Source organism: Labeo rohita, chromosome 17 (assembly GCF_022985175.1).
Source record: "Labeo rohita strain BAU-BD-2019 chromosome 17, IGBB_LRoh.1.0, whole genome shotgun sequence".
Classification (NCBI taxonomy): domain Eukaryota; kingdom Metazoa; phylum Chordata; class Actinopteri; order Cypriniformes; family Cyprinidae; genus Labeo; species Labeo rohita.
The window spans coordinates 3,855,173-3,875,062 of record NC_066885.1 but is presented as its reverse complement, the minus strand read 5'-3'; the positions used below and the strand labels follow the sequence as shown (position 1 = coordinate 3,875,062).

Genomic DNA, 19,890 nt, shown 5'->3' with positions numbered 1-19,890 from the left:
AAGACCAGGTAACTTTGAATGAACGTTCTATTGACTTTACTGTTCTTTACATTGAAAGAACGTTGCCAGAACGTTCTGTGAATTCCCTGTTCGTTGTGTAGTTGTTTGTTGTGAGTTCAAATCATTTTCTGATGATTTTCTGATGCTGTCAGTAGAACTTGTTTTGAACGTGGAACATGAAAATATAAAACAAACCATTTATCACGTTTGTGAGACCAAATATAACTTGCAACAAACCTATTATTTATTTATTACCATTTATTAACAAAGCAGTGCAGGGCGACCCCAAGCAAAAGTACCTACAGGAGACATTTGACATACGAACGCATTTGATTTCTCAGTTAGGGGTGATTGTATTTACCCATAAATGTGTTTTAAGGATATTCTCTTACTTGAAAGGTAGTTTAGCACTTAGTTGTCTGGTCAGGGTTTATATTCTAAAGTATGTGTTTGAAAAGTTTGGTAGTTTATGTTTTTAGAGAAAAGCCAGTTTTTTACTTGTCAGACTGATTATAGTTTATTTTTGACTGGATCTATGGATTGTATTAATGTTATTGCGTTTGTCGGAATGTTAAAATGGATTCAAGAAATCTAGGTATAAATTTATTTTTTAATTTCGTGTGACGTGTTGTCTAAACATGTACGGAATCTGAAAATGTATATTATTCTTTAGATATCTGACTGTTTCGATTTGGCTGTATCTTTGATATGAAAAAATCGTCTGTGTTTCAGTAGCTTTTCGATTTTATATTTAAAAAAATGAGAGAGAAGTCCTAAAAAGATATTAGAAAAACAAAAATCGTCTGTGTAATTTTGCATGGGTGTGCCATAGTTGATGAGTTAACAGCGTAAGGGGTATTCCGAAGATTCGGGTATATTTACATTTCTATTTTTTGTTATTTTAGTGATTCTGTTTTTATTTTGTCTGGTGTCTTTGTAATTCAAAGGATTTATTGTTTCATCATGTCAGATTGTGAATGGTTTTCTGTGGTCTCGTCTCATAAAGTGAAAGTATCTGATTTCACGAGGCTGCTCTTCAATAATCACCAGCAAAAAATCAACGTCATTTTTTGTTTACTGTTTTCAATTTGACGCAGGTCTTATGACTCTGAAACAGAAATGGAGTTGAAAGAAAGCTGTTTTAGTTTTGTTTTGCAATATTGCTACATCTCAGTCTTAACCTCAAACTGTATTTTAATGGACTAACATCAGCCGGCCGCTACACACCGAGTGTACAGCGCAGATCAGGGTAAATAGCAGCATAGTTCACGTGGTTTATTTTGTAATTAACGCAAATAGAGTACAAAAACAGTTGTCTCCCAGGGCAAATGTGAAACGTACAGTTATTTTATTGATTTTTTTTACACAGTGTTTATGGATTTAGGGAATGTGCCAGGTTTTCATTTTAGATACATGCCATTATGAGTTCAAATATCTTTATGTCTGTTCTGTTGTTGGAAATTTTATGCAACATCTAAAGTTTTGTTATGAAGATGATACAAAGCTTATATGTATTGTACAGATTCCACAGATGAACAAGATACAAATGTACATGGACAAATGCTTAAATTTTGTATCTTTGTCATTTTAATACAATAAAATGTGACTGAAAACATGTAGACTCATTATTCTTCGTCTGCTTCCTGAGAAAGTTTATTACCTGAACACATTTGAAATCTATATTAGCAGTGCTGATTAAATACAAGAGAAACCATCATTCAATAGCCATTTAGTAATAGTCACATCAGTTTCATTATCATCAAGTTATCATGGACTTAAAGGAGAAGTCCACTTCCAAAACAAAGATTCACATATAATGTACTCACCCCCTTGTCCTCCAAGATGTTCATGTCTTTCTTTCTTTCAGCATTTTTCTCCATATAATGGACTGATATGGTGCCCCGATTTTGAACTTCCAAAATGCAGTTTAAATGCGGCTTTAAACGATCACAAATGCGGTTGTAAATGATCCCAGCCAAGGAAGAAGGGACTTATCTAGTGAAATGATTGGTTATTTTCATTAAAAAATACAATTTAAATACTTTTTAATCTCAAACGCTTGTCTCGCCTTGCTCTCCCTGAACTCTCCCTGTGTATTCTGACTCAAGACAGTTAGGGTATGTAGAAAAACTCCAGTTTTTTTCTCCTTCAACTTGAAAAATCAAAATCATCCTGCATCGCTGCAGAAGTACCGACCCAGTCTTTGCAAAGTAAACTTGCAAAGAAGATCAAACACCCGTAACAAAAAAGGTAAAACGGTGATATAGGACAATTTCGAAGTTGAGGGAGAAGATGGGAGTTTTTTGACATACCCTAACTGTCATGAACCGGAACAAAAACAGTCCAGGCAGAGTAAGACAAGACGAGTGTTTCACATTAAAATGTATATAAATTGTATTATTTTTATGAAAATAACCAATCGTTACGCTAGACAAGACCCTTTTTTCTCGGCTGGGATCGTTTACAACTGCATTTGGGATTGTTTGAAGCTGCATTTACACCATATCAGTTCATTATATGGAGAAAAGGCTGAAATGTTTTCCTTCAAAAAACAATTTCTTTACGACTGAAGAAAGAAAGACATGAACATCTTGGATGACAAGGGGGTGAGTGCATTATATGTGAATTTTTGTTTTAGAAGAGGACGTCTCCTTTAATGCAAATTTAAAAACTTTAATATCCACCTAATTTTGATTGCAAACGTAAGCAATTTTCTATGACTGTACGAGACTTCCGATTCATAACTAGAAGAATAAGTACGGTAAACTGTAAAACTGTTTATGCTAACGTTACAAACCAGTGTATTTATGATTGATGAATTAGAATAATACCGTAAAAAAAACAGTTTGAAGTATTAAGCAGCATCACGAGCTGTTCTGTGCTAAAAATAAGCTGATGAAACCGGAAGTCTCGCACATTTACTCTGCAAAATGACCGCAACCGCTCTTACATTAAAGGGTTACTCCACCCCAAAATGAAATTTGTCATTAATCACTTACCCCCATGTCCTTCCAAACCCATAAAAGCTTTGTTCGTCTTCGGAACACAATTTAAGATATTTTGGAGGAAAACCGTGAGGCTTGTAACTGTCCCATTGACTCCCGGGTTGGACATAATCAAAATAGTCCAACTGCCAATCTTTTGTTCAATCTTAATTTTATGAAGCGACAAGAATACTTTTTGTACGCAAAGAAAAAAAAAACAATTTTATTCAACAATTCTTTGTCTCTGTGTCAGCATAGCACCATTTTGGAGTACGCCAGATATGCTGTTTTCGTTCAAATAAAAGAGTAAATATACGTAGAAAACGTATCCGTGTGGTGCGGCTGACACAGAACAGTGTATGCAGTTTGCGTCCAGCGGATTGTCTCCAAAATGACGCTACGGTGACGCGGAGGAGACGAATTGTGAAATAAAATCGTTAAATATTTTGTTTTCTTTGTGTGCACAAAAGTATTCTCGTTGCTTCATAAAATTGAAATTTAACTAATTGAACCACTGATGGCAGATGGACTGTTTTGATGATGTCTTTAATACTTTTCTGGATCTTGACAGTGGTATTTAACTTACCTGGCAGTAAATGGGACAGTCACAAACCTCCCGGTTTTCATCCAGAATATCTTAAATTGTGTTCCGAAGACGAACAAAGCTTTTACGGGTTTGGAAGGTCATGGGGGTAAGTGATTAATGACAAAATTTTAATTTTGGCCTGGAGTAACCCTTTAAAATGAAGGTGGAAGAGGTGCTGATATTATACAAGAAGGTTAATCAGACACATGCTTTTATTGCATTAAAAAATGGATCTTGGCTTACTGCACTAAAAGTATGTTTACTGTCTGAATTAAAATCAATCGTTCTGTACAAAATGAAACTATTTCCATTGGAAGTTGCTTATCAACGCCTCTAGATGTCGCTGTTGTATTTAAGACCTATTTTAATAGAAACAAGTTTTGTGAAAAAACAATCTTTAAACAAAATAGTCGTTAACATGGGTATTTTTAACAAATGTGCAGGTTTTTCCGAGCATTTATTTGTGTGCAAATGACAGCTTGTAAACACAATGTTGATAAAATCAGTTAGTCAGCAAAACCAAAGTACTATAAACATCTGCCTGCCCTGGTGAAAAAACCAGCATATGCTGGTTAGGTAGGTTTTGATGCTGGTTTAAGCTGGTCCTTAGCTGGTTCATGCTGGTCCTTTGCTGGTTTATGCTGGTTCATGCTGGTCCTTGACCAGCAACATGACCAGCAAAAACCAGCAAAGGACCGGCTTAAACCAGCATCAAAACATACCTACCAGCATATGCTGTTTTTTTCACCAGGGTGAAGTTAGTTTTAGTTCCTCTGAACAGGTTTGTAATTGCCATTTCCTCTTAATGGAAATCTGAATAACAGACACCTACAGAGAAAAACTTGTGACATATTACAGACATGCACAAAGTAAAAGGGCTCATGTAAAAAAAAAAAAAGTATTTTTTGAAAATATATTTAAAAAATATTAACATCATGACATTTTTTTTGCATTTTATATTTAAAAAAAAAAAATATTTCACTGAGCTTCACAGTATAAAACATATATTTAGCATAGATTTTAAGTATATTTTGCCCATATTTTTTTTTTTTGAATGGTATGCCATATGGGATTTTTTCATGATATGAGCCCGTTTAACTACATACAATTCAACCCTTTAACTACATAAAATTCAATGCTGTTTTAGTATGCATGTAAAATACTGTAGCCAACATCATTTGCAATACAATACTTTGTCCAGGAAGGTTTGTTTGAGTCTGATTCATGCAGTAAATTCATCCGCAGTTGCAGCAGGCAGACTTTTTGGTCACAGGTGGATCTTTTTTAATGGCGGCTCCGACTGTAAACCCCTGCCAGTTGTCTCGGGTGGGTACTTTGCCTTTCTTGTAGAGGTTGTATATGCCTCTGGTCAAGGTCTCGAACGACTCACTGACGTTAATGTTTTCTTTTGTAGACACCTCAAGATAAGCCAGCATGTTGAGTTTTTTAGCCAGAGCTTCTCCTTCACTCTTCCTGACCTGTCGTCCCACGGCCAGATCGGATTTGTGACCCACGAGCAGGAAGAACATTGGGTTCGGTTTCACGTAGTCCAAGACTTCCTGATGCCAGCTGTCCACACGGTCAAACGTCTGTCGCTGCGAGACGTCAAACATCAGGATGCAGCCCACAGAGTTGCGCATGTAAGACTTACATATGGACCTGCAGGAAAAAAAGTCAAAGTCAAAATCTGCACCATTCAACACTTATGAATATTACTGAATATTTTAGGGTAGGTTAAATAAATAAATAAATAAATAAATGTTTATTTGTTTATTTTATTGTATTGTATTTTTCATTTCTGCTTTGAAACAAGCTTTAAAGTCTTGGCAATAGCAAAGTACTGAATATTTTCACAGTTACTGGCAGGGAGAAAAACATTGACACGGATTTATGAAGAACACCTCTTTTTTGAAATATGACATATACAAGTATGAGTTATGGCTGAAGTAAACAGCTATTGCCCGCAACATACCTTTATGCCTTTGTTGTTGTTGTTGTTATTGTTGTCTTAATTTTCCTTAAATAACAAAATTTAAACGATGAAACAATTATGAAACAGAAAATAATATATTAAATGGTGATGGTGTTTTTGTTCTGATAAAATATGACAACAGATATGTTATAAAAGTTTTAATTTCTAAAATGATAAGATCTGCATTGACAACTGAAGGTTTTTAATTTCTTTTATTTACAGGATAAGTACTTGAATTTGAATTTCGAAACTTGAATTCGAAATTCGAATCAGAACTTCGGAGTGAGTTCGCAAATCATTTTGTGATTTAAATGACTCGCGATCCCGCTTCGAGTCTTGATCTGAAATGATGATTCATTTGATTTAGATTGGTACTTTGGAGCAAGTTCGCGAATCTTTTGATTGAGATCGGGACTCGGAGCGGTTCCGTGAATCATTTGATTTAGATCGGAAATTCAGAATGGATTCACGGATCTTTTGATTTTGATCAAAACTTCAGAGTGCGGATTGTGAATCTTTTGGTTCAGATCGGTACTTCGGTGCGAGTTCGCGAATCATTTGTTTCAGATTGGGACTCTGGAGCGATTTTGTGAATCATCTGATGTAGATCGGGACTTCAGAGCGAGTTTGTGAATCATTTTGCAAATTAAATGATTCACAATACATGCTCAGTGTCCTGATCTAAAATCATGGTTTGTGAATCATTATTCAGATCAGATCTTCGGAGTGCAGATTGTGAATCATTTGATTTAGATCGGTACTTCAGAGCGGGTTTGCAAATCTTTTGATTCAGATCAGGACTTTGGAGCACGAATCACAAATCATTTATTTCAGATCGGGACTGGAGTGGGTTTGACTTAGATAGGAACTTCAGAGAAGGTTCGCAAATAATTTTTGAATTAAATAACTTGCAATCTGCATTCCAAGTCTTGATCTGAAATTATGGTTCATGAATTATTTTCAGATCAGAACTTCAGAGCACAGATCGTGAATTCAGGAAATTCCTGAATCGTGGGTTCAGGAATTATTTGATTTAGATCGGGACTTCAGAGCCGGTTTGTGAATCATTTCGCAAATTAAATGATTCGCTATCCGCGTCCCAGGTCCTCATCTGAAATGATGGTTTGTGAATCATTATTCAGATCAGATCTTCGGAGTGCAGATTGTGAATCATTTGATTTAGATCGGTACTTCAGAGCGGGTTTGCGAATCTTTTGATTCAGATCAGGACTTTGGAGCACGAATCACAAAATTCAGATTGGGACACGGAGTGGGTTTGCGAATCATCTGATTTAGATAGGAACTTCGGAGAAGGTTTGCAGAACATTTGTAAATTAAATGACTCGCAATCTGTGCTCCGAGTCTTGATCTGAAATAATGGTTCATGAATCATTTTCAGATCAGAACTTCGGCACACAGATCATGAATCATTTGATTCAGATCGAGATTTTGGAGCAGTTTTGTTAATCATCTGATTTAGATCGGGACTTCAGAGCCAGTTTGCAAATAATTTCGTGAATTAAATGAATCATGATCTGCGCTCCAAGTCCTGATCTGAAATCATGGTTCATGAATCATTATTCAGATCGGGACTTCAGAGCATAGATCGTGAATCATTTGATTTAGATCTGAACTTCGGAGCAGACTCACAAATCTTTTGATTCAAGTCGAAACTTCTGAGTGCACATCATGAATCTTTTGCTTCAGATCAGTAAGTCCCTGAAAGTACTGGAAATGTCATTTTACAGTGTCTGTACAAATCGTGTATTTAAAAAATAAATAAATAAATAAAATATAAATTAAAACAAAAATATTGATATTATTAGTAAAATAGTGAAATATGTGTTTAAATTAGTGAAATATATTATATAATACTTAAAATAATGAAACTAAATGTAAAAGGTAACACAAAATCATCAGACCAGTTTTGGCCAATAGAGAACTGCATTAAAATGACAGCATTTAAAGACACGTGTGACAACTTGCCCCGCCCTGCCATTCATGAGAAATACTATGTCCAGAGAGCAGTACAATTTCAATCCTATCTTTATTATATTATAATGACTCTTGTCTTATCTTTGTGTTTTACTGTGTTCCCCAAAAATGCTGATACTGAAATTGAAGTTTGGAGGACAAAATTCACAAAACTCGTCCTAATTTAACAGTTTTGAATTAAGATTTTAAAAACTAGCCTGGGCCACTCTTATAATTCATCTGTGGTCTGTTGTCCCACGTCTATATTTTATACCCTGCAGGTTTTGAATTCACATAAACATGTCTTAAAAAAGAAAATAACATCAGTAAGCACCCGTCAGTGTAAACTTTATGTTTCAGTGACAAACGCTCACCTAAATCTCTCCTGTCCTGCAGTGTCCCACAGAAGCAGTTTGATCACAACATTAGGGTCAAAGTTCATGTTGTACACCTTGAAATCGATTCCCAGTGGAGACTGACGGGATTCATCAAACGTTCCTTCAGTGAAGCGATGCAGAAGCGACGATTTCCCCACGGCAGAGTCTCCAAGAATGACTATCCCAAATCTGAAGTTCCACGGCACGTCCATTGTGAGCGGCTTTGTTTTGAGCTCTGTCAGTGTCTTAAAACTCAGCAAAAGTCTTTGCTATAGGCCTTACCCTCTGGTGACTGAGCAAACAGGTTGAAAAGTACAAAGAGGGAGAGGTTTGCAGAATAATGATGCATACACACCTATTTCATAACAATGGCGGCCTGTGAAAACGGCATTGCAAACAACAGAAATATTTTACTGTTGCATAATGAGAAACAGTATATCTGTGGGAGGACGTGATATGTGCTGCAGAATGTTGTGAAATATGATACGCAACGCTACTGTCAAAGCCTTTATGTCTGTAACATAAATGCTTCAGGATATTGGTTTTAAGTTTATTGAGTGTTTGATCACAACACTGACATTAACTATGAATGGAAATAGTGACGCTTATTTTAGCAAACACCACTTTTATAAACACCTGTATTATAATTAATTAAGTATTATGTTTGTGGCTGCTCCTGACCTTCTGTGAACAAAACAGAAGGACTCGCAGAAGAAAACAGTGTTTGTTTTTGGGAGAACCGGTTTGAACTGTTGGTAATGCTTTCTGGAAAATAGCTATGGTGTTTTTCCTCTGATAAAACATGACAACACGTGTTAGAAAGGTTTTAATTTTACTAATACTTCAGCAAGTGTTGAAAGGTTTTTTAACTTCGCACTGCTGAAATAAAAAAATAAAATAAAAATAAAAATCATATATACCCAAAATGCAGATGTACTATTATAATATATTGCAGGTTTTTAGTGTCATATTGAAAAATAAAATGAAATAGAATAAAATAAATCAGTATGCAGTTTGTCTTTAATAGTGGTTCACCCAAAAAATTAAAATTCTGGTATAATATAGTGCGTAAGTTTTTTAGAGTCATATTGAAAAATAAAAAATTAAATTAAATAATAAAAAAGAAATAAAAAATAATAATTTAAAAACTAAATGCAGTTTGTCATTGATAGTAGCTGTCACATTGAAAAAATAAAATAAAATAAAAAAGCTATTTTCATATAAACCCAAAATGGAGATTGCCTTTAACAGTAGTTCATCCAAAAATGAAAATTCTGTCATTTCTTTCTAACAAATATTTGCTATCAAAATTTACATACTTATTTCTTGCTTTAGAAAATAGTAAAACATTTGAAATATTTTTAATTTCTGATTGAAAAATAAAATAAAATTTAATTACAATTAAATAATAACTCCTTATGCAGTTTGTCTTTAATAGCAGTTCACCCAAAAAATGAAAATTCTGGTATAGTATGCTGCAGACGTTTTTTAACGTTATATTGAAAAAATTACATTAAATTAAATAACATTAAAATAAAGATAAATAAACAATAATAATAATAATAATAATTAAAAAAATATATTGCAGTTTGTCATTAATAGTAGTTTATCACAAAATGAAAATTCAGGTATACTATGCAAAAGGTTTTTAATGTCACATTGATAAAATAAAATAAAATAAAATGAAAAAAATAAATAAAATAAATGGAAACCCAAAATGGAGTTTGCCTTTAATAGTAGTTCACCCAAAAATGAAAATTCTGCCATTATTTACTAACAAATATGTTTTAGAACACAGTGAAACATTTTCATTGTTTTAATTTCACACTGAAAAATTACATATCAATATTTGCTCCTTAATTTTTTCAATAAAATAATTATTTATTGTTTGTTGTTGTTTTATTGATGGGAAGTTCAGTTGTAGGAAACAAATATTCAGCTCTAAAGAGATAAAATACAAAGATTAAAATAAAAACAGCTGACAAGAGGCCTGTTTGGTAAGAATTTGTTTGATAATGAATTTAATATCATTTTTTCCCCAAATTATATAAGTATGTCACATAATATCAAACACAAATTACACTGTACAGATGATTGTTACGGTTGACTCTTTGCACTTTAAGGCAATGTAAGCATAACATCAGAGACATTTTAAAAATACCCTTATTTTATAATATTTTATATTCTATGAAACCACTCAGTATCCTTCACTTAAGATTAAAACCCGCTCCTCGGTGCAGCGTTAGCTGAGGGAGAACCGGCGAGAGTTGATGTTCATCTTGGTGACCCCGATGACCTTAAGCGGCGCTGAGAGGCCTAATCCAGGAGACATGGGGACGTCACACAAATCGGACATATCGTCTCTCTCCTCCAGCTCAAATGTGGCGTCATTCAGCATCTTGCGATGTTGGTTACAGGTCTGCACGATTCTCAGGTTGTTGATGTCGCTGCGCAGGCGCATTAGCTGACGTGCGAGCTGTTGGTCCTGCAAACGCATCTCAGCCTGCGATAGAAGTGGAAGAGTTAATAAAAAATGAATATCCTGTATATATAATGCATGTTATTGTATGCCATTTCTTCAGCACTTGTGGTGTAAGTGTAAAATGTAAAACAAAAAATTGTTTCCAAACAGGTTTCCAGTCTTCTCTTCAGCCAACATCTGCTATTGTTCAGAAAACAGCTTAAAACTGAGGTTGACATTTCAGGTTGCTTAAACTAGTAGTGTGAATTTTGATTCATACCTGTGAATCTTTTTAGACAATTCACCAAAAATGATTGTTCAGATTTGTTCTTTCAGTGGTCCTTTACACTTAAAGGTGCCTTCAAATGTCTAAGAATCAGCGATTCTGAACTTATTTTGTAAAAAATGGTCAATATATGTGACCCTCGGTCACAAAACCACTCATAAGTGTCAATATTATGAAATTTAGATGTATACATAATCTGAAAGCTGAATAAATAAACTTTCCATTGATGTATGGTTAGTTAGAATAGTTGAAAATCTGGAACCTGGGGGTGCAAAAAATACTGAGAAAATCACCTGTTGTCCAAATGAAGTTCTTAGCAATGCATATTACTAATGAAAAATTAATTTTTGATATATTTACGGTAGGAAATTTACAAAATATCTTCATGGAACATTATCTTTACTTAATATCCTAATGATTTTTGGCATGAAAGAAAAATCAATAATTTTGACACATACAAAGTATTTTTGGCTATTGCTACATATATACTCGTGCTACTTAAGACTGGTTTTGTGGTCCAGGGTCACACATAAAAATGCTGATCCAATAAAATAATAGTAAAAATCTATAATTAAACTAATATAAAATAATAATTGTCCCGATTAAATAATAAAAATCCCGATCCGAATTAAATGATTCGCGATCCGCGCTCTCTCAAGTCCGGATCTGATTCCATAGATTCACAAACCTGCTCCGAAGTCCCGATCTAAATCAAATTTTTCGCGATCCGTGCTCTGAAGTCCGGATCTGATTTAATAGACTCACAAACCCGCTCCGAAGTTCCGATCTAACTCAAATGATTCGCGATCCGCTCTCTCAAGTCCGGATCTTAATCAATAGACTCACGAACCCGCTCCGAAGTTCCGATCTAACTCAAATGATTCGTAATCCGCGCTCCGAAGTCAAGATCTGAATAATGATTTGTGAACCATCATTTCAGATCAGGACTCGGAGCGCGAAATCACTTAATTCGCGAAATGATTCGCGAACCCGCTTCGAGTTACAATCTAAATCAGATGATTCGTGAACCCGCTCTGAAGTCCCGATCTGAATCAAATGATTCGCGAACAGTGGCGGCTACTGGTCTGTCAAATAGGGGAAGCTCATTTTCGGCCTACATCATAAAATTGTCTATTTATTTATTCACAAGAATGTGCCTTATTGTCATAAGTAAGTCACAATGCAAACAATCGTAAAAAAAAAAAAGCTTTAGTTTTATTATGCAAAATAGGATGTATTTTTTCTTTTAGTCAAATGCTACTATATAGTATAAATATTTTGCAATTTAAATAAGGTTATTTATGGAGATTTATTTATTTATAAAGTATTTTAATAGAAATATAAGGTTTCATTATGTTATGTTAAAATTTTTCAAGATTACTATATATATATATATATATATATATTAATTTATAGTCATCCTCCATGTTAATATTTAATGTAGTAATCTATATATATATCTATATATACTGATTACTACATTAAATATTAACATGAATGAATGAATGAACGATCTAAAAAAAATATTAAACTCTGTAAAAGTGAAACAAGGAATGTGGTGTATAATTGTGTGATATGTATGATGAAAATCAAGCAATTTCGCCAAGCAAATATAAAGAAATAGGTTGCAGCAGTTTTTATTTCGACTCAACTTGAGAAATCCGCGATGGGACTGAGTGCGAATAGCTTCAGCGATTCCTTATAGTACAAAATCGCTGTCAGTCAAAAGGAGATGCAATCTTTCGACAGACCCTCCAATCATCACGCAGAAGCTCGGAGTCCAGGCCAGCCCACTCCTCATTTGCTCCTCATTCACCCCCAGAGACGCTGAGCGACATAATCGCAGCGTTTATCCAATGACCGTCTAGTTTCAAAGCACTGAAAAAAAACGTTCAAAGCAGCCGCATTGAAGTCAATGGACGCTGGGCTTCAACGGGAAATGCACTGTGACGACGGGAATGTATGAGAAGAAAATCAAGTCAGCCGACCTGCTATATCTAACTGATTCTGAACGAACTCGTCTTTGAGATGAACGTTTTCTAACGCATTTTTAGTCAATAAAATGTTAATACAATAGTACATAATTTGACCATTAATTTTGTGACATTATAGGGGAAGCTGAGCTTCCCTTGCAGTCTTAAAGAAATCGCCACTGTTCGCGAACCCTCTCCGAACTTCCGATCTAAATGAAATGATTCGCTCTAAAGTCTGATTCGAGAAACGCGATTTAAAGTCCCGGTCTGAATCAAATGATTCGCGATATGCGATCCGATTGGAGCTTTTCGAAACAGTGAGTCATTTGCGGCGCAAATGATTCAACTGATGCGGAGTTTCGAAAAGCTCCGTTTCACCCATCGCCATAAGTTCTTTTTAAAACATTACAAGCGATGTCGAAATTCGAAAATTAATGTTTTTTTTTTTAATTCTACCTCGTTTTTGCTAGTGAATCGTTTGAACTGATTGATCGAAGTCACGAGTTTGAATCAATCGGAGCGGTTCCATCGTAAATGACTCAATTGATTCAGTTTGTCTGTTCCGCTTTTCGCGTCTTTAGCCATGACATTAACTCAAATAAGCTAAAACGTATGATGTTTACAAATAAAATATTATTATTTCCATTCTAAAGATAACATCCAACACAAATCTACGAACGTATTCAGGTGAGGTAACCGGTTTACTGCTAACTAGTGAAAACACTCCATTAATATGGCGAGCTGCACTTGCACTTTAAAATACATGTCAGATTGAAACATTGTGCATTATGATCGAGTTTGTAGCTTAATTCACTGTATTATAGGCTTAAATAGTTTGCCCACTGCAGTTTAGTTAGTGACAGTTTAATAGGAAATAAGCTGAAAGCATATAAACACACAAAAAGTATATGTGTTATATGTTATATATTGCATTTTACCCACACATTTTACCCACAAAATTACATCAGAGCAAATGTATTATTTTATTTTTCATTTATTTATACAGAAACCAAGTTCAAAAACTCACCAGCTCTTTCCTGAGCCACTCCAGCGCTTGGTCCATACTTCCAAATCCCAATGTGTTTCCTGACAGCTGCCTCCCTTCATGGACCACACTAACACCCGGCGATGGCTTCATCCATTTAACAGGGCCTGCCGTTCTCTGTTTCTCAGGATCACCAGGCACCGCTGCCGGCTCTGAGTCTCTGTTGCTGTGAGCGAGCATCGCCTCCAGCTGCGCTCTCCAGTCCAGGTAAGACGGCTTTCTGGTCTCCAGCTTGAGCTTCTCAGTCAAAGCCTTCAGGCTGGAGAGGTGGTCAACCTGCGACGCAGCAAGGCTTTCTGGGGTCTTAGATGCATGCGACATTTCCACTAGCTTTTTCTCTACTTGCAGAGAAACTAAAATGCATTTACTGATAAAATGAAACAAGTTGGAAAACCAACATCACTGGATACTGTTCGAGAAACGCGGATCCATGGATGCAAAAAGCAAATATCTTTTGTTCTAGAAAACTTTAGATCAACATTATTTATGATTCATTACTGAAGATGATTGCATTACTAATGCAGTTTTTCATATTTTTGCTCTCAGTGTCGTTTTTCCAAACAAGTCTTGCAGACGATGTTTTACTTCTGAAAGTGATGAAATAATGAGGCATCTGAAATAAAAAAGAAACACAAATAACATCAAACCATGCATGTAAATGCATACAAGTAAATATTGAAATCTACTGTACGTTTTAATGTGCTGAACTGACACTGACATCTACAAATCGTCTAGTAAAAGAAACATACCTGTGTAGTTCTGTAATGATGACAGTTTATATCAACATAAGTGAACTAACACTTGTTTTACTAGTTAGTCTTCTTTTATAATAACCACTTCCTTGTATTTTTGTTCTTGGCTCATCGTTGACTCTTGTGAAATAACAAGCACTAATCCTTGTGCATAATATATCAAAACAAAGTGACATCAAGAAAATGCTTATTTACTATGATTAATTAATATACTTTTATAGTTTTAGTAACTATTTGGTTTTAAATATTTTTGAATTTTATATATATATATTTATTTATTTATTTATTTTTACAATAGTGTCTAAATAGATTTAATAGGTTTTTTTTTTTTTTTAGTTTTAGTTACTATACCTTAAACACCTTGTTTGCAAAAAATATATATATATATTTTTTTTTCAAAAGTCATGTTTTTTATTATGTTATTGTCATGAATCTGGCCGGAGACCTTCGGTCCGCTCACTACCAGATGTCGCCCTCTCACTCCTTTGACACTCACATTACACTGACTGTTGCACCACACTCCGGACTACGTTCCCCATCAGGCATTGCGCTGATCACCTGCATCCAATCAGAGACTCTGTATAAGCCTTGGACTTCCTCTTGCCATTGGCCGAGTATTGTATTGTGTTAGCATTGGTTCGAAGCCTTGTCCAAATTACCCGTGTTCTTGTCTAGTTCTCTGGGTTTGAATGTACGCCTGGTTTTCTCGTTTTGTCTGTATCGCGGCCTGCCCTTTGGAACTCTACCCTGTCTTATTGGATTAACCCTTTTGCCTAGCCCCCTGGATTACATTCACCGTTCACCAACCAACACCTGCCTTACGGACTACTCTTTTGTCTTGCTCTTACATACCTGTTTTGCCGATGTCCGACCCTGCCTGTTTTATGACCATGCCTCTGTCTCGCTCTAATAAAGTTATGCAGATCGATCCGCCCGCTTCACGTCTCCCTCACTCCGTAACAGAATACTCGGCCACACAAGGATCCAACAGCTTTTCGCCCGGACACTGGCCAGGTATGGACACTGCAAGACTGTTATTAGCCCTCAAGCAGAGCACGAGATCGCTTGAGGGTTATATACAAGAGTGTTTGGACATTGCATACTTTTCTGATCTGCAGGACTGTGTTTTGATCAACTTTTTCTGCGAGGGCATTAATCAGCCGCTTAAGTCAAAACTTATTTGCGAGGGTCCGCGTTCATCACTCGTGCAATTTGTGGACTTTTCTTTATTTTGTGTGGGCTTGCTGCAGAGTTTAGTCTGCCGCAAGCCCCGGGACATTCTAGTTTGCTGATCGTTACTCCGGTGTGCAAAACTGCTCATGAAATTGCGGCCGCACCAGAGCACAATTTGGCGGAGCCCGTTCACAAAATGTTGGCGAAAACGGTGCTCCGTCATGTCACAGGTTCCACTCCTGTGTCAAGTCAAGTCATGGCTGTGTCTCCAGAGTCAAGTAAAGTTACAGCTGTTGTTCCTGAGTCAAGTAAGGTCAAAGCTGTTGTTTCCGAGTCAAGCAAAGTCAAAGCTGATCTTCACAAGTCAAGTCTAGCCACAGCTGATGTTCATGAGCCAAGTCAAGCCACAGCTGATCTGCATGAGCCAAATCAAGCCACAGCTGATGTTCATGAGCCAAGTCAAGCCACAGCTGATGTTCATGAGCCAAGTCAAGTCTCAGCTGGTCATCCAGAATCAAATCACATCTCGTCTGACCTCCCAGAGCCTCGTCACGTCTCGTCTGTCCTCTCAGAGCCTCGCCATGTTTCGTCTGACACTCCAAGGTTTCAACCTATCATGATGGCCAGTGTGTTGGACCCACCACTAATGTCTGTGTGGGCTGCAGGCATCCCAGTGGCATCAGTACCTTCAAGCTCAATCATTATAGAGATCCTGCCACCCGCTGCTGCTCTTCCCCCTAATGGCTGTCGCCATTTTGTGCGTGTGGGCTGCACACTCTGCTCCAGAGGTCTCGTCTGTCCACGAGTCTGCCCCAGAGGTCTCGTCTGTCCACAAGTTTACTCCAGAGGTCCCGTCTGTCCATGAGTCTGCTCCAGAGGTCTCGTCTGTCTACGAGTCTGCGCCAGTGCCCCCGGAGGTGGCAGCTCCGGCTGCAGAGTCTCCTAAAGGAGTGGAGTTTCCCTATGCACTTTCAGCCTGTCCTGTTGTAACTCTGGAGGCCGTCTGCGAACTCCCGCCAAGTCCTGAACCGGCCACAGAGGCCGTTTATGAACTTTCAGCCCTGCCTGCCACAGCCAAGGACCTCAGCTGTGAACGCCCTGTTTGTCCTGTTCCGGTCATGGAGGCCATGAATGAACTCTCTGCCCATCGGGTCACGGCTATTGAGGCCATCATTGAACTCTCTGGCCCCTCTGTCTCAGCCAAAGACATGCTAATAAGACCTACTGTTTTCCTTGCCTCTCTCGTTGTTGCTCTGTCTGCCTCTTCTGTCCCTGTTTTCCCCAGGTCCCAGTCTACGCCGTGGGTGTCTGTACCACCCTGATGAGGTCTTGGACCTCCGGCTCCACCCTGGTGGGCTCCTGCTCCTTCTGCTCCGCCTTGGAGGGCATCTGCTCCGTCTGCGCCGCCCTGGAGGGCATCTGCTCCATCTGTGCCACCCTGGAGGGTTCCTGCTCTGTCTGCTCCGCCCTTGAGGGTTTTTGCTCCGTCTGCTCTGCCGTGGGGATCTTTGGTCTCGTCAGCTTTGCTGTGGTGGTCCCTAGCTTACCCTCCTCTGCTGGTCCTGCCTTAGTCCCCAGGTCTTCCACATGGACCTGGTCCTCCAACCCTCACCTTGTCTCGCCCCTGTCCCACCGCTCCCCTGGATTGTTTATTGTTTGGAGCATCTGCAAGCCGCTCTTTGGGCGGACAGTCTACCCTGTCTTAATATTTTTGGATTTTAGTACTTAAAATAATGAAAATAAGAAATGTTGCCTTGACAATTTTTTTTGTATTACAATATTTTATTTCATTTAATGTTTATTTTATCTTAAGTAGTTGACGTATCCATCATATGATGCAACATATTGCATGAGTGAACAGCAGCTTTTACATAAATGGATGAACAGATGCATTGTAAACTGAACAACATATTTATTGTGGTGTTAGTTTGTACAACCATTTCATGCATTAATTTCATTACAGTCAGGAGATTCCCATATACCTCTATCATGACAGTATCACTCAAGGTTTCAAATTATGAAAGAAATTCTACTAACATTCTTTTACGAATTTTGACAAACAGCACAGTTACACAGTAAAGACGTTCTTTAAATGCATAAGTCCTATATATATATATATATATAGGAGTGAATTGTTTACATGTGATATGGTCACAGTCTGCCGGACTCCATATGACTGTAGTTGAGGTTGAGCAGTGAACTAGGACACAGCAGCTGCCTGCTAAACTGGGAACCCCTTGAGTCCAGCGCGTCTCTGAGTGATTCTAGTTCTCATCAACCAGAGCAGACCAGACAAACTCCTTATATGACCATTAAGCTTTTATCATGTCATATTGTATGATTTTTTTTAATCATATCTTAACATAGCATCACATTATGTAAGCTCTGTCCTGGACCTTAAAAAATGAAAATTTGCTAAAAATGTTCTCACCCTCAGGCCATCCAAGATGTGGGTGAGTTTGTTTCTTCATCAGATTTGGAGTCTATGCTAACCAATTGGATCCTCTGCAGTGAATGGATGCCCTCAGAATGAGAGCTGACAACAGCTGACAAAAACATCACAATAAGTAATCCACACCACTCCAGTCCATCAGTTAACATCTTGAGAAGGAAAAACTGCATTTATAAGAAACTAACCCATCATTAAGGTGTTTTTGTTCACAATATGAGTCCATAATCCACTATAACGCTAAAAAGTCCATCCCTTGTTGTCGTCTCGTTAAAATCCACTAACATATTTGTTGTTTTGGACTGCTTTTGTTTGTAAACAGTGCTTGATCTGTGCATATTTCTCTCCTGGTTCATATAAAACAACTTTTTCAGTAGAGAAAGCAATGTTATGGATTATGGACTTTTTAGCCAGAAGCAACAGTTTAAAGTTAAAAAGTCTTCATGATGAATTTGTTACATACAAACACAAGGCTTTTTACTTCACAAGATATTGAACTCATCTACATCTTGGATGGCCTTGGGGTCGATTTTAAGAAAAGTGTGTGCGAATTTTGTGGAGAAATGCAACCCGTTATATAAAGAATTCAAGAGAAATGCTTGGAGGACCAACTAAAAAAAAAGTTGGCTAACTAAACAGAGAGTCCACTGTAGAAAATGCAATAGATGAAATAGCCACAGAAAGTTTCCCGCTGCTCAGTATTTTTGCAAGTTGTGAATCATGGAAAAGTCACCATTAAACTGAGCAACAGGATGCTGTCCCTCAAAGACAATGACTATAATGTGAACATGCTGAGTGTGTGCTGATTATCATGATGTCTAAACCAATGAACCACTCAAATCTTGTGAAAACTGTCAAGAACATGTCTCCTTCACAATAAAAAAAAAATAAAAAATTAAAATATCATAATATAGAAATGTTATTATATATTTTAAATAAATATCATTATTTTAATTGTTAGATTAATTTTTTTAGTTAATATTACTTAAATATTTAAGTATTTTTTAAGTAAAAAATAACTTTAAATTTGAATTTACATTTTATTAATAATATTTATAATTTTAATAATACTACTTTCTTACATATTATTAATTAAAATAATATTTTTCTGTAAAAACCACATCAATATAGAATGTATATTTATAGAATTGATATATTCTATCAATATAGAATATATTTATAGTGTATGACAATAGCATTATATGCAACACAATCTCACTCTCTGACTTGTTGGTTCCTTGATCTTAACCAGTTGGAAAGAAAAACTAACCTGCAACTGTTTGTATAGTTTATCAACTACAATGTTTAGGACATTTTATGAAAAATACAGGTCAAACAACAGCCTTGATAAAAACTAAGACTCTAGTTAGTATTTTCTTAGAGGGTTGAAAGCTCGAAATCAGCCGTGACGTCATTTCTACAAAGACCACAGAGGAAATATTACAGACGACACGCTGAGATAAAAATATAGACTAATAAATAACTGCATTTCAGTGACAGCGCTCGTGAAGACTGTGCAGTGATCCCTCTATGTTATTTTAGAGATATGAGGAATAAAAATGTTTGAATAACAACCTACCTTCACCAAGCCGCATTTAGTGACTGAGTCAAACCCCATCTACTGCAAATGAACGCGTCCGTGCCGCGTCGCGTCAACGAGGTCGTTCATTGGTCGACTGGGTACTGGTGACGGTACAGACAGACGCTCTGATTGGTCGACGTCGGAATTCCATCGCTTGCAATGCACGCGTCGCGTCACACAGGAACGTTTATGAACTTAATGCGTCAAAGGCATACAAGAAACGTTCACATACAAAATATTTTTTATTTTATTTAACGAATGCACATGTGTGAAAAC

At 36.8% G+C, this 19,890-nt stretch overlaps 2 protein-coding genes across 3 annotated transcripts; both read right to left on the bottom strand.

The window, feature by feature from the left end:
* Window positions 1-4,610: 4,610 nt before the first annotated feature.
* On the bottom strand, window positions 4,611-8,206 carry LOC127180068 (ras-related protein Rab-39A). Its single transcript, XM_051133978.1, has 2 exons — window positions 7,891-8,206; window positions 4,611-5,229 (listed from the first exon to the last, which is right to left on the bottom strand). The coding sequence occupies exons 1-2, from the start codon at window positions 8,103-8,105 to the stop codon at window positions 4,806-4,808; spliced, it is 639 nt and encodes a 212-aa protein (XP_050989935.1). The 5' UTR covers window positions 8,106-8,206; the 3' UTR covers window positions 4,611-4,805.
* A 1,428-nt stretch (window positions 8,207-9,634) lies between these two features.
* On the bottom strand, window positions 9,635-19,665 carry fam167aa (family with sequence similarity 167 member Aa). Of its 2 annotated transcripts, none has more exons than XM_051132689.1 (3): window positions 19,612-19,665; window positions 13,641-14,271; window positions 9,635-10,396 (listed from the first exon to the last, which is right to left on the bottom strand). In XM_051132689.1, the coding sequence occupies exons 2-3, from the start codon at window positions 13,977-13,979 to the stop codon at window positions 10,136-10,138; spliced, it is 600 nt and encodes a 199-aa protein (XP_050988646.1). In that variant the 5' UTR covers window positions 13,980-14,271; window positions 19,612-19,665; the 3' UTR covers window positions 9,635-10,135. The 2 variants fall into 2 exon arrangements, with proteins under 2 accessions (XP_050988646.1, XP_050988645.1); XM_051132688.1 differs by lacking the exon at window positions 19,612-19,665 and adding an exon at window positions 18,015-18,751.
* Between the last annotated feature and the right edge of the window lie 225 nt (window positions 19,666-19,890).